Source organism: Falco rusticolus, chromosome Z (genome assembly GCF_015220075.1).
Source record: "Falco rusticolus isolate bFalRus1 chromosome Z, bFalRus1.pri, whole genome shotgun sequence".
NCBI classification, from domain to species: domain Eukaryota; kingdom Metazoa; phylum Chordata; class Aves; order Falconiformes; family Falconidae; genus Falco; species Falco rusticolus.
In genome coordinates this window covers 55,881,052-55,894,164 of record NC_051210.1, presented here as the reverse complement: position 1 = coordinate 55,894,164, position 13,113 = coordinate 55,881,052, and the positions used below count along the sequence as shown (strand labels likewise).

The following is a 13,113-nucleotide window of genomic DNA, read 5'->3' as shown; positions in this document are numbered from 1 at the left end:
TCTCAAAGAGGGAGAAGCTTTCCTTGGCTTCTTCTAGCAGAAATAAATTTCTACCTACTGTAACTTATTACCATCTGATATGCTGAGTCATGAAGCTGGGGTTATAGAATTCTTTATGCAATCTTTATAAATCAGCCTCACATAATCTCAGGCGCTTTCTGCTTCATCTCTGTTGAGTCACTCATTTGACAGTTGTCATTCATCTTAGATTGAGATGTAATTTAATAGTTTCATTTCAGCATGAAGATAGCGTCATCTAAAGTTGAGCCCAGAAAGATTTAAAGGTGTAACAGAGGAAATATTAATACTGTAAATAATATCTGTAGAGCTGCATGGGTCTATAAATCACACAGTGCCAAGTCGGCAGGGGAGCCTATGTAAAACAGAGAAGAAAAAGCATCTCCTGCTGTCCTGCTCTGCAGAGTACAGCCGCTCCAGCCACCCGCGCCTGCCCAGGGGTGCTGCTCACCGCGCCGTGCCCCCTGCTCCGTGCCTGCTGGGATCCCCTGCCCACGCGGGTCTGGTCCCGGTGTGTCCGCACCCACCCAGGGATGTGCGCGCTGGGCGGCCCGCAACCGGGAGCCGCGGCCCGGCCGGGAGCCCGAGGCCTCGGCAAGGGGCAGCCTTGCTGCGCGGTGCCGTGTCGTAGTTGGGCTCACGCCTCTCCCCCGGCCAGGCCATGTCGGTCGGCCAACCAAGCCCGGCCTTGCTCGACCCAGGGGCACACGGGGCTCACAAACGGCCTCTCTGGGGCCGGGCTCACTCCCCCAGGCCGGGCCCGGCGCCACGGCCCGTGCCCCGGCAGGGAGGGCGGGCAGGGGGGCCGCAGGGCCGCCGCCTCCCCCCAGGGCCGACAGACGCCTCGTCGTGCGGCTCCGGCGGGCAGCGTGGCTGGGCCGAGCCTCGTCGTTCCCCCCAGCACGGAGCCAGGGGACTGGGGCCGCGGCGGCCCCGCACCCACCAGCCCGCCGCCCACCCGACGGCTGGCCACCTGCTCGGGGCGGGAGCCGCCCCTGCCCCTGCCCGCCCGGCGGCCGCCGCGAGCCGGCCAGGGTGGAAAGAAGGAGGGGGAAGGGAGGAGTGGCCGCCCCCCCCTGCCCGCGGGGGAGAGAGGGCTCCGCGCCCGCACCGCGCGGCCAGGGGGAGTTGCGAGGCAGCGGCGACGTCGGGCTGCCGCCGCCCGTCAAAACGCGCAGGGTGGCGGGCAGGGCCGGGCCAGGGCAGAGCCGCGCCGACCCCTCGCCTGGCTGCCCCCAGGTCTCCGCGATGCCCAGTGACTCCCCGGCCCTCAGCAAGTCCCCGGACGCCGCGGGGCCGAGGGACAAGGCGGGCGGCTTCGGCAAGGAGGCGGCCCTCACGTCGGCCTCCCCGGCGGACAGGGTCGCCGCCACGGCGGGGAAGAAGCCGCCGCGTCTGCCCAAGTGTGCCCGCTGCCGCAACCACGGCTACTCCTCGCCGCTGAAGGGGCACAAGCGATTCTGCATGTGGCGGGACTGCCAGTGCAAGAAGTGCAGCCTGATCGCTGAGCGGCAGCGGGTGATGGCAGCACAGGTGAGCCCCGCGGGGCGGCCGCCCGCTGGCCGCCGCCGCCTCGGCAGGGTCTGCCCGGAGCGGGGTGGGCTGTCTGCCCGGAGCGGGCTGGGCTGTCTGCCCGGGCCGCCGCCGTCGGTGGGGCCGTTGCTCGCCGCCCGGCGGGCGCTGTGCCGTGGGGCGGGGGGCGCGCTGGGGGCGGGGGGCGCACCGCTGCCTTCCCGAATTAACGAGGCTTTTCGCTATCTTTCTCGTGCGTTACTATTTTCTGTCTTATGCATAAAAACAGGAGATGCCCTGAGGGCGCTTAGGGTTCCAGTCGCGGTAGGCTGGCGGTGAGCGTGTGGCGGCTCCCTGCGGGCGTGGCGGCGTGCGTCCCTTCGCAGGACGGGCAGCGCCGAAACGTGTTGGCAGCCCTGACCTGCGGGGTTCTGCTTTAAAACCTGCAGAGGGAAGGACTTCCAGTTAACGTCAGGTTGCCGGTTTTCAACTTGTTTTTAACTAGGTAATGCATAAGCTAGCCAACTAATCGGTTAGCGAGAATATTTTGCGTTGGTGATTTCAGACGGTGTAGCTGCTTTCCCTGATGCTGTGCACCTTTGGTTGCGTGCATTTCTAATTATTTAATTTTTAATTAAATTTAATAAAAACCAGGCATTCTTCCTGATTTTGCATAGAGTGGCTCTGTAAATAGCTGAGTGGCTGGCTCGTCTTGAATCTAAACAAGGACTCAGTAGTATTCGCAAAGGAACCAAAGTGCACCCAGTTTTGTGTAGAAGTTAACTTTTTCCGTTAGGTAGTCCCGCTTTAGTCACAACTCTTTGGATACGTAAATGACCGCTGTATTAGTCCTTGCGATCCTTATCTTGAAAACTTCAAAGAGGAGTCCTGAGAGCGTAATGGCTACTAGCTGCTTGAGCTCTGCGGGAGGGCTTGCACCTTCTCTCTGGTGCAAATGGTCGCCTGCGGCCAATTTAATCGAAAGGCGTCAGGACCCACCGACCCAGTTTGCAACTAGTGCGCGCTCAGATCCCACGTAAAATGAGTGTCCTACTGACAGATTTTAAAAAAAACTTTGCAGCCCTGGATTAAATCCTTCTCCACTTTTTTTATTTAATCATCCAGTGCAGGTATACTAGAAGTCCTCTGAACCCATGGGAGCTTTTGTTCGTTGAAATAATTCTTCCTTGTCGGTGGTGTGGCAGTACAGAAACTACTATGCCCAACTTCATGCAGTTTCTCTGCCCGGGGAGAACCACGGAATAATGAACACAAATCCCTTTGCTGCCTGCCTCGGGGGAGGGAGCACAAAATGGGATGCTGCCCACGCAGATGTCCCCTTCTGCACAGACAGTTTCCCTGCTGCCCAGCAGCTTCTGTCAGGTGGTGAATGCCTCCTGCTAGTGGTTTCTGGTGGTGGCCTTCCTGGGTATTTTCTCTTCCCAGGCTAGTTTCTGAAAGTGGCTTTGTAAGCCTCCCTAACTAAACCTTATCTGTGTAGGAGTTACACATTGAAAGTCTGACTTTCCCCGTTTTGATGTATTTCTGCAGTGAGCCCCTTGGCGCTGCTGGAATTTTACAGTTCAAGGTTATTGGCTTGTGAAGTCAAAGTTACCCGTGGTGTTTGCGAGTCTACACCTCCTCTTTAGGATGTCTCTGGTGGAAGAGCTGTCATTATTTAACGGTATTACGCATCTGTATTAGAAAAATGTTACTGTTGAACATGGAAATGGAGGGAAGTCCAGTTCAGGTTACCCAGGAGAATTTTCAGCAAGAAAATCCCACAATCCTAGTCTGTAATCTATGATAGATTTTCAAGGTTCAAGTACAGATGCAAATCAGTCATCTGGCAAATTGCAGGTTAGGTAGCTGCCCCCAGTGTCATATGTACCACCTGGACATGTAACACAGCTTGGCATGGGGGGACAGCTGTGCAAAATTTATCTGCCAGTTCAGATTAGGTAGAAGAGGTCCTCTGTATCTTCAGTGAGTGAGGAATGTGGGGTTTTTTGCACCCATGTTCAGACTGCATAGTGCCTGTGAGCTTGGCCAGTGTCAGCAAGGTTTTGGAACATCATCTGTTGGGAAAGAACAGCGGGAGCTCCTGCTTCTGCAGGCCTGGCCGGCTGCCTACAGTGTTTATGGCACTGGCTGAGATGCTCACAGGATGGTTCACCACTTTTGCTGTGCTTCTTCCATGGTGGATGTCTTGTGTACAGTGTACTGTGCATAGAAATTCCCTTGAAGGGCTAGATTTCCAGCAAAGCCAGCGAGGGAGCCCAGCAAAGATAGAGCAGCAAGATTGCAGGTATAAGCCCTTATGAAGAGCTGCTTTATATTGATGAAGAGGCACAGCAGAGCCTTGCAAGCAGCTGAATTTCTTATCCCCAGCAGTTATGTATTGGCGGAGAGAAAGGTAGTGACTACACTTTTCACAGTATGCTTTGACCAAGAGCAGCTGTGTCTGGTGAGTGCAGTCATCTTTCATGCATCTTAATTTGGCCTTGTTGGACGAAGATGTGTATGGTACCAGCATTTCAAAGGTTTGTTCGTATATGTTTGGACACAAAAAAGGGTTGGTTTTAAATAGCTTTATAACCTCATTTATATGCTCCGCTACCCACTGGCTGGATGGTGATGTCGGCATTGTAGAGAATACCAGGAGATAAAACCAGCCTTGAGTTTGAGTCTTGTTGTTGCTATTATAAACTGTGCTAAAGCCAGAGAGCATGCCCTACAAGTGTCTGCTTGTTCCTAGGTTGCACTGAGAAGGCAGCAAGCTCAGGAAGAGGAACTGGGAATCAGCTGCCCGCGGCCCCTGCCCAGTGTCCCTGAGGTGTTCGTTAAGAAGAACAGCGGTGGCAGCTCTTGTCCCCTGTTGGAAGGCAGCAGCAGCCCTCTGCATTCGACGAGTACAGCCACGACAGCAACCAGCACACCATCAGGTAAAGTGCTGGGAGAGCAATGCTCACCGCTGGGGGTGAGGGCTGATGTTGCATATGCCAGCCTGCTGTTACACCTCTTCCCCTTGCTGCAGCGGTGGGATTATGGAGAGTCCCCTTTCCGAGAATGGTGTTACACCATTGGTATGGTTAGCAAAATGGAAATCTTTTATATTTTAAGTGACTATTTTTACTTGAAAATCAAAATTTAAGTTTGATGTAGACTGGCACTGTAATTTAATTCAATGCGGTGTATACCTGCAAGTAGAGGTTTACAAGGAGCTTTGCTCCTTTATCCCAAAATGTGCTTCTGCCACAGTCCTGGCATCTGCATGTTGGTGGGCTGTGTATCTTCTTCACAACTGGAGGGTTTTCAGCACTGTGTAGGAGCGAAGTATGTAGGTAATGTTACTGACCCCAGCAGCAGAGCACTGTCCACCTTATGTGACTCGATGTGGAGGTGCATCTGTTTGGTGTGGCCAGGTGTGATGACTATGAAAGACTGACATAGTCCTTCCACTCTATTACATCTTACTGTAGTGCATTTAACCCTTGTCACAAGAAACAAAAAACCCCACCCAAACCCAAAACCCAATGTTTTTCTGCAATTGCAGTAAACCCATGGGTAAGTACAACTGAGACTTAAAGGCATGGAAGTGAAGATTCTAGGCAGAATGCTTTTTCCTGTGTAGAGCTTATGCCTGACAGCTAGGGCAACTGAGTATGTATAAAAGTGAAAATTATGTAATTGTCTTCTGCTCTGTAGACAGAAAAAACAAACATAAAGGAAAGGAAAAGTCATTGATTTTTAATCATCGCTGCTGATGTCAGTAATACAGGTGAATTTACTTCCTGGTTAAAAAGCTGCTTCTGAAGTGGACAATGCCTTGCACTAACTGATAAAAGTACAGCGTCTATGTGTGTCTGTCAAATGATACTACTCTGTTTTGCAGGCCATTTAAAGCCTTGTCAGATGGATTTCTTGCATACGTTGCATACAGGCAGTTTCAGACCAATGTGGAGGAATTTGTTTGGGAAGCTTTTAGAAAAACTGGTGGATAAAACAAGAAATAGCTTTTTATGAGATTTTTTGTTTTCATTATTGCAGTCATGTTAGTGTCACCTTTGAATTGATGCAATTACTCCTTTCATATTTGGATTACTGCATGGTTTGTCTATAGACAAGGAAGAAGCTGGCTGAAGATTAAAGTGGTATATTCAGTAAGAGATTATAGGTGTGGAGAGATCAGGTGTAACTTAGGAAAAGAAGAAAACCCTTGCTTATACAGAATGGTCAAAAAATGAAATTGAACGACTGTCAACAAAATATGCATAAGCTTTAATCATAATGTGCTTAAAATGTCAGTGGAAATATTTATTAACCCCACTTTAATAATTTCTTACTAATTGTATTAAATTGTGGTCTTCTAATGAGAAACATTCATTAAATAAGCTCAAGGCAATTTATATGCTTGAATAAAGTCTTGAAAACATGAAGATGCCCAATTTTAAAGTAACTTGAATGGTTTGAAAATTTTTTGATCAAAGCAATTGTAAATGGTTTCCAGTTGTCTTTCTTACAATGGATTTTCCTTTGTGAGCTATTCAAATACATTGTTTCTCAAGTATTTTACTGAATAACTGTGTTTGGGTGAACAACATTTAAAATACACAGCTTTATCTCCAGAGTGAAGATGTGATTCCATCCAAGAATCAAGCCAGGGTCAGCTTTGTCCACCAGAAGTAGAATAATCTGGGAAGGAGTAGGAAATTTGGTTCATAATTTTGTTTATAGACACCTAAGTAGCAACAGAAATTCATGCTTATCTCGAAGGCAACTGCACTGCATAAAGTTCTGTCTCAAATAATTTGGTAGGCTCATCTTTTGAAAGCACTGTAAGTACTTGGTAGGTATGGATTTAATGCCACCAGTGACCGTGCTGGCTGTGAAGCTGCAGAAAGTGCTCTGCCTTCAGCCAGACTGTAGGGTGGCTTCATCAGATGTCAGAGTACTGGCTTCACCCTGGAAAGTCTGTTTTTTCAGTGAGGATACTGCTTAAATACTCTGATGCTTTATTTTTTTAGTATATGAAGATCATCTGTTAGACAAGAAGCTACTGTGTGTGATGTGACATGAAGTTCTTGGTTTAGGTGTTTTCAGAACCAGGTAATTGAAGGATTCTTGCATTTCCGTTTTATCATTTTGCAGGTGCCCTCAACTGCAAGCAAAATGAGAGACCCCATCACAGCAAATGTCACAGTGTCTCAGTTTGGTAGGCTGAGGTGCTGGTTTTGCAAGGATTTACAATCCTCATTAAGGCAGGCAGAGAGAGTGAAACCCTGTGCAGCAGGGGAAGTCAGCAGCCCCCTGCAAGCCCCAGGGGAACTGGTTGCTTCTGGGAGCGCGGTGTGCCCTGTACAGCACGCATTAGACAGGGCAAGAGGTGGTTTTGACAGTGGTAATTCTATTCCTCCTGTAAGTTTTGGCTTCACATAGCTGTTTTTCTTTTGGACTTACATTGTGCAGAGCATTGTTTGCCAGCAGAGGAGTAATGTGTGAAGGAGTCACACAAAATATGTAGTGCCAGAGAGAGTCTTTCCTTGCTGTATCCATTTTATCGGCAGATGAGAGATATTGTGACACCTGGAGAGACAAGAGACAATTTTTCAGATTCTTTTGTGACACGCTAGGTTTGAAAAGTGTAGAAGTGAATTACTATGTTCATAGCATAGGGGTTGTGCCTTTACTATCTCAAATTTGGAAACTGTGTTTACTTTGGATACAGCGTATGTTTCCCACTGAAAAGCAAACTGGTAATCTGCAGTTCAGTTGGAAGGGAGCAGACCATGGTCTCAGGGAGTTAGCAGAACCGATTGCAAACAGATCTTGTAGTCTGTGCATTTTTACTTCAAAAGTTGCAGGCTGCTGAGAGCGAAGGCCATTTAATAGTACAGAGCAGCAAAAAGTCATGATTCCAGAGCATCTAAAGTAATTGTCCTTCCTTCTGCAGGGTAAGTTCATCTTGTTAGGTTAACTAGTGTGCAAAACTCAGGAAAAGACTGTTGTGGGGCATTCAAAATGTGCCTTACAGACATCCTTAATTTATAAAATCTGGGTTCTTCCCTCTTCCATGTCATTTTGGTAACTCTGCCATTTTAATATTTAGAAATCACTGGGGGGTGAGGGGGGAGCATGATCATGAAACACCTTCCAGTGAGAGCTGCTCACACTAAAGGAAGGAGACAGTGCATTTCACCTTTCCTCTGTTTTTATTTGGTCCTCATCACAGACTTAAAGGTCGTGTTTGGCATTTATGGAATGGGTGGGGTGACTGCAACATACATTACCTGGTGATTGGAAGGTGCTGGAGAGCACCCCATCTTTCTGCTGCTCTGCATTCATGTTGGCCCAGTTTAGAAGAATCCAGTATGGATGGGATTACCATATGATGCTACATTCCAGCTGCTGCTCCTGTCCTCTGTGGTGGTCGATTTCCCATTGGTTTTCCATTGACCATAAATAATGACATTGCTCAGGTGCCTTTGCAGCATCACTGGCTGACAAGTTAAACACATCATTGTCAGCAATTGTGAGTAATAAGCTTGAGTTTGATATTTCACTTTGCTGCGTTTATTATGTGTGACAGAAACAAAATAGTGTTCTTTTTACATTTCTCCAGATAGGAGCAGCTTTCACTTTGAAACCCTTGGAGGAACAGATGAGGTTTTATCTACCTATAACTGTGGACTGTAGTGGGGTCAGCAGTAATGCTGTGCCTAATGAACGATGGTACTAAGATCCCTTTGAACTTGCAGTGCCCTAGATGCCTCTGAGAATCCTGCCTGGCCTTCTTTACTTTTCCTTTGCTTTTTTTAATGTTATCTTTTGCATTTCTACAAAACTACTGTGATTTCAAAAATCAATGTCATGACCTTCCAGATGTTGTGCTGCATAGGTAATAAAGAAGAAAAATGTTTTTATAATTGGAAGATACCACGGCTTGGCTTTAAAAGAAAAGGAGAAATTTTCTTTCTGAAAGAAGGTCATTTTAAGTCTTTACAGTATAATGCCATATGCTGTCAGAATTTTTGTTTTGTCAAAAAAGTCTCATTTTAGTCTCTGATAGGCAACATGAGGAAGCAGCCTTGGACGTTTCACCACAGGAGTGCTTAAGCACTGGAGCAGGTTGCCCAGAGAAGTTGTGGAGCCTCCATCCTTGGGGAGGCTTAAAACTGCTGAATGGTGCCTGAGCCACATCATCCAACTGGAAAGCTTGGCCTACTCTGAGCAGAGTTTGGGCCAGCTGGCCTCCAGAGGTCCTTTCTAAGCTGAACTACACTGTGAATCTATGGAATGCCTACTTTTTTGTATTGACATTGTGTCATACGTACTAAAATTTGGAATTCAGCTAGCTTCAATACTGATCAGCATTTGCAAGCCTGGGAAAGAAATCTTGACTCTTTTGACCTAAAACCACTCAATGACTAAATCTATGTTAGATTCCAATAGAACATTAGCACCGTGGAGGTTAACAGGTGGTGGAGAGGATTGCTAGTTCAGGTGGCAGCAGCCTCAGCAGGCTGAGCACTAAGGAGAAGGAGGCATCTAGCTGCTTTGTCTGCATGTGCCAGGGCTAACATGATGGCTGGATGGCCTCAGAGGTCTTGGTGGGTCTGCAGTGGTTATGGGTCCATCATCCTACTCTTTCCTTTGGTCTTTGTCTCCTCATTACTCTCTAACAGTTATTTTCTCCTGCTACGCCCACTGCTGCTTCTTCACCAGGTTTAATTGCTGGCTGGTTCCTGGTCCTGCAGACTCTCCTTTGATACTCAGGGCCAAGCAGCCCCATCCATTGCTTCCTGGCCAAGCAGCCCCATCCATTGCTTCCTGATCCTTTGCCCTGGCTTCTCAGACAGCCAACAGATCTCTGTTAAGAAGAGGGCATAGCTGAACGTGATGTGTCTTTACTGGATAGTAACAGCTGGCAAACATAAGTTTTGCATCTTTCACCTCTGAATAACTAATACCTTCCCATCCATAACCATCTGTTTTTCTTCAGCTGGTTGTAGTTCAGATGAGAGAAAACCACATTTGTATGTGTCTGTTGTAAGAGTTTGTGAACTGCCGTACCTCTCTTGCATTGGCATTATTTCTACAGCGTGAGTTAGACTTTGTCTGGGGAAGCAGTTGCTGGAGATGGTCTTCTGCCTGGAAGGTGGTTTTCTCAGTTGCTAAATCTCCTTCAAGCAAATACTGAGAAAGTGTTTCACTTTGAACAATCTTTCCTTGGTTTGGGATAAAACTCGCCCCTGATAGGCTTTTTAAATTTCAACTATGCGATGAACAAAGCACTCCACAGTGTGGCTGCCATGGCTTTGTAATTTTCAGTTCCTACCAAAATAGTGTGCATTTTGCTCAGAGTTCTTTAAAAAGGCATTGTTTGTGAAGCAAGGCATTGCTGCCTCTCTGCACTGCTGTAGTTTCACCGTACTTGGGAACGTTGCAAGGAGTTTTGAGCATCTCATTATAAAAGGACATAGATAAATCTGAAAGGATAGAGGGAAGGGTGACAAAAATGATGTATGGCTTGTAGAAAAGGAGACTAAGGGTGGATATAACAGTCTATAAATATTTGAGAGGTAATAATATGGAGGAGGGGGAGGGATTATTTACAGTGCTTGTGACAGCATAACAAGGAGCAACGGCTTGAAACTAAAAAAGACAAAATTAAATTAGACAGTAGACACTTTTTCTCCTAACTAGAAGTGCAATTAGCAACGGAGTGACCTGCATAAGGACAAGGGGGTAAGTGAAGCATAATCAGGAGAGGTGTTTAAGAGTGTGTTAGATTATGATCTCAAGTGATTAATATGGGGGTAAACTCTGATCAATGTGCAGGTGAAACTAGATGACGGAAATCTCCTGCAGCTTTGTCATCTATATGATTCATTGCCTCTGGCTATTGTTTGACTGTGTTAAATAAATCATAATGTTACAGGGTTCTGCATCCCTGATTAGATGTTTCCAGTTAATTCTCCAGTTCTGGATCCTGAAGCTTGCAAAGCTTGCACTTTCCTTGCTCCTCCTTTCAAGCCATATTTGTTCATTGTCTTTGCAGCTTCATGTGTGTGTGCATGTGTGTGTGTTTAGGTGTCGGTGTTTTAACTGAGCTAATGTCTGAAGTGCCATACGTGTTTATTCAGTGAGGCACAGACTGTCAAAAGTGTGCTATTTCTGTCATGACGGTGAAACTGGTAGCATTAGTAGCAATTTTCAGAGTTTTAAGGCTGTAAATGAAGTTTTATTTTTCTTTTCAGGCTTTTGATCCTGTCTGAAGCTTCAGTGGAAGTAAATAGTGTAAAAATAAATAGCATTAAAAGATTTTGAAGACCTCAGGGAAGATTGCTTTTCTTTTTCTGTTCAGGTGGTACTGCAGGGCTTGTCCAGTGCTGTCTTCACAAGAGGCGGGGGCTGGGAAAAGCTTTCTGCAGCATGCTGGCAAGGCAGGGGTGCCAGGGGAGCAGCTGTGACCTACTCAGACCTGCTTACTTTGGGAGAGAAGGGCTGCCCAGCCCAGGGCTTCTGTGACCACCTTCTGGGTGGATGGGTGGAGGGGAGAATGCACAGGGAGCTCAGCAGGTATTCCCATCCTTCTTTCACATTTCAGAAGAGCTTTTTTCCCTTAAAGAATTGGGAGTAGATTTTTTTTTTCCATTTTCCAAAAGCTTTCACCCTAGGGCTTTCTGTGTTTGCAGCATCTTTTTGTCTGACTTTTCTCGCACCAGGTGACGTTTCCAGACATAGAGCTGCCATTCAGAACGAGGTCCCTGCTGAGTGGTGTTTGCCGCACACTGAGTGGACTTTATTTACCATGTACACTGTCCTAGCACCTGGGTGCTCAGGGTTTCTCCTCTCACCGAAGGCCACTGGGGCTAGTGGGCAACCCTGTTGTTTTTTGTGCCTTGGAAGCTCTTCCTCTGTCATGTTGACATTTGCACATGTGTCTTCCCATTTAGAGAGTTACTTATGCCAGCTTGTCATTTCCATTCATCATTGTGAACACTGAGATAAGGAAGAGAGCAGGAGCAGAAGATGTACTAAGACTTTTCTGTCCATGGGCATATTACGACATTTATCTGCAGCTAACTTCTTGTTCCTTTCTGTGCCCTTGAAACAGTTATTATGACTTAACTGAATGTGTGGGGTCTTCCTTTTGTTTTTAGAAAAGATAGAGGTTGGGGAGTGAAGGGGTGCTGCATGCTTCCTTAACTGAGCACTGGCATGATTTCTTGCCTTTTCTTTTTTCCATGTGCTTTCTTATACCTTTAAGACTGTTTCCATTCATTTTATTTATCAACTTTCTAATTCAGCCTGTTGGCGCGTTTCCCATTTTCAGTGGATTTGTCACTTAATGACATGGGGACTAAAGTGCAGTTTTGAAGGTTTCTTTTGGAGGAATGCTTTTTCATATGCTTCTTCGAATGCCTCTTTTTTTTTTTTTTTTTTTCTTTTTCTGAACTTTGGTAAACTTTCTCCTGATTTTGAGTACCTGATAGTCTTAATCAGAGTTAATAAATAGCTCATCTACTTAGGTACAAACATTGTTCATGTGCTTCTGTCCTGTGTTTTCTTTGGGAGCTTGCAGAGAGTCAGTTAAGCACTGAGCTTCTTTTCCTTTGCAATGAGAGTGGGTGCCTAACTATTTTTATAGGGTTTTTTTCTCCAGTTCCTGTCTCTAGTCTCTATTCATGCTATTTCTGTTGCTTACAGCATAGGCCACCATTTGCTGACTTGGATGCCTATAGTCATGGATACAACTGAACCTCAGCTGATGTAAGCCACTGTAGTTCCAGTCACTGTGTGTCTCTGTCAGTGAGTTGTGCATGAACAAAATTCATTAGTGATCTATTTGCATTTGCATGAAAGATTTTGTGAGCGCCAATGTTGTGGCATTCATGCAGCACTGGTGATCATGTACAAGTGATGCATGTGCATGTGATTTTTGCTCACTTGCCCAGGTCCTGTGGGTGTTAACAGTGGTTCTGTACCACTCCTGATACTAGTTTTTCCATCACATATTGAGTACATAGAGTGAAAAAGCACTCGTGTTACTTCTGGTTGGTCTTGTTTAGAAACCCTTTGGGTTTCTGTCATCGTATAGCTTATAGTCAAGCATGGACTCCAGCTAATTCCAGCCATCATCCTACTCCCTTTATTATTTTTATTGTGAGCCATAATGATTTTATCCCAGTCATATTTCGTCCAAGGTCTGCTATCTCAGACACTTGTAAAGCTTTCCCTCCCTTCTAATATTCTCTTTGATCTGTTGTTAATGACTTAAATCCCTTTACATTTAATACACGCTGAGTTTCTTTCTCCTCTCAATTTTGCTTCTTTGTGCCGGGAGGCGTTCAGGCTGTTTTCCATCACTGTCTAGAAATCTGATTTCCTTTCCTAATTTCCCTTCTTTTTTAATTTCTTCCTCTATTTTTTTAAAAGTTGTGTTGATTCTAAGTTTTGTTCCTTTTACACACTTCAGTAGCACATCAGATGTCTGAATGGAACAAGTTAAATGTTTGTAAATTTGTTTCTCAAACCAGGTATCTCGAGGTGAATAATAACATGTATACATACATATGC

General features: G+C 46.3%; 1 protein-coding gene across 1 annotated transcript in view; it reads left to right on the top strand.

The window, feature by feature from the left end:
- Positions 1-1,257: 1,257 nt before the first annotated feature.
- DMRT1 (doublesex and mab-3 related transcription factor 1) overlaps positions 1,258-13,113 on the top strand; it is a 63,247-nt gene continuing 51,391 nt past the window's right edge. The window contains exons 1-2 of the mRNA XM_037373810.1: positions 1,258-1,551; positions 4,289-4,475. Coding sequence (XP_037229707.1) covers positions 1,267-1,551; positions 4,289-4,475 — 472 coding nt within the window. The 5' untranslated portion in view covers positions 1,258-1,266. The remainder of the gene's footprint in view (positions 1,552-4,288; positions 4,476-13,113) is intronic.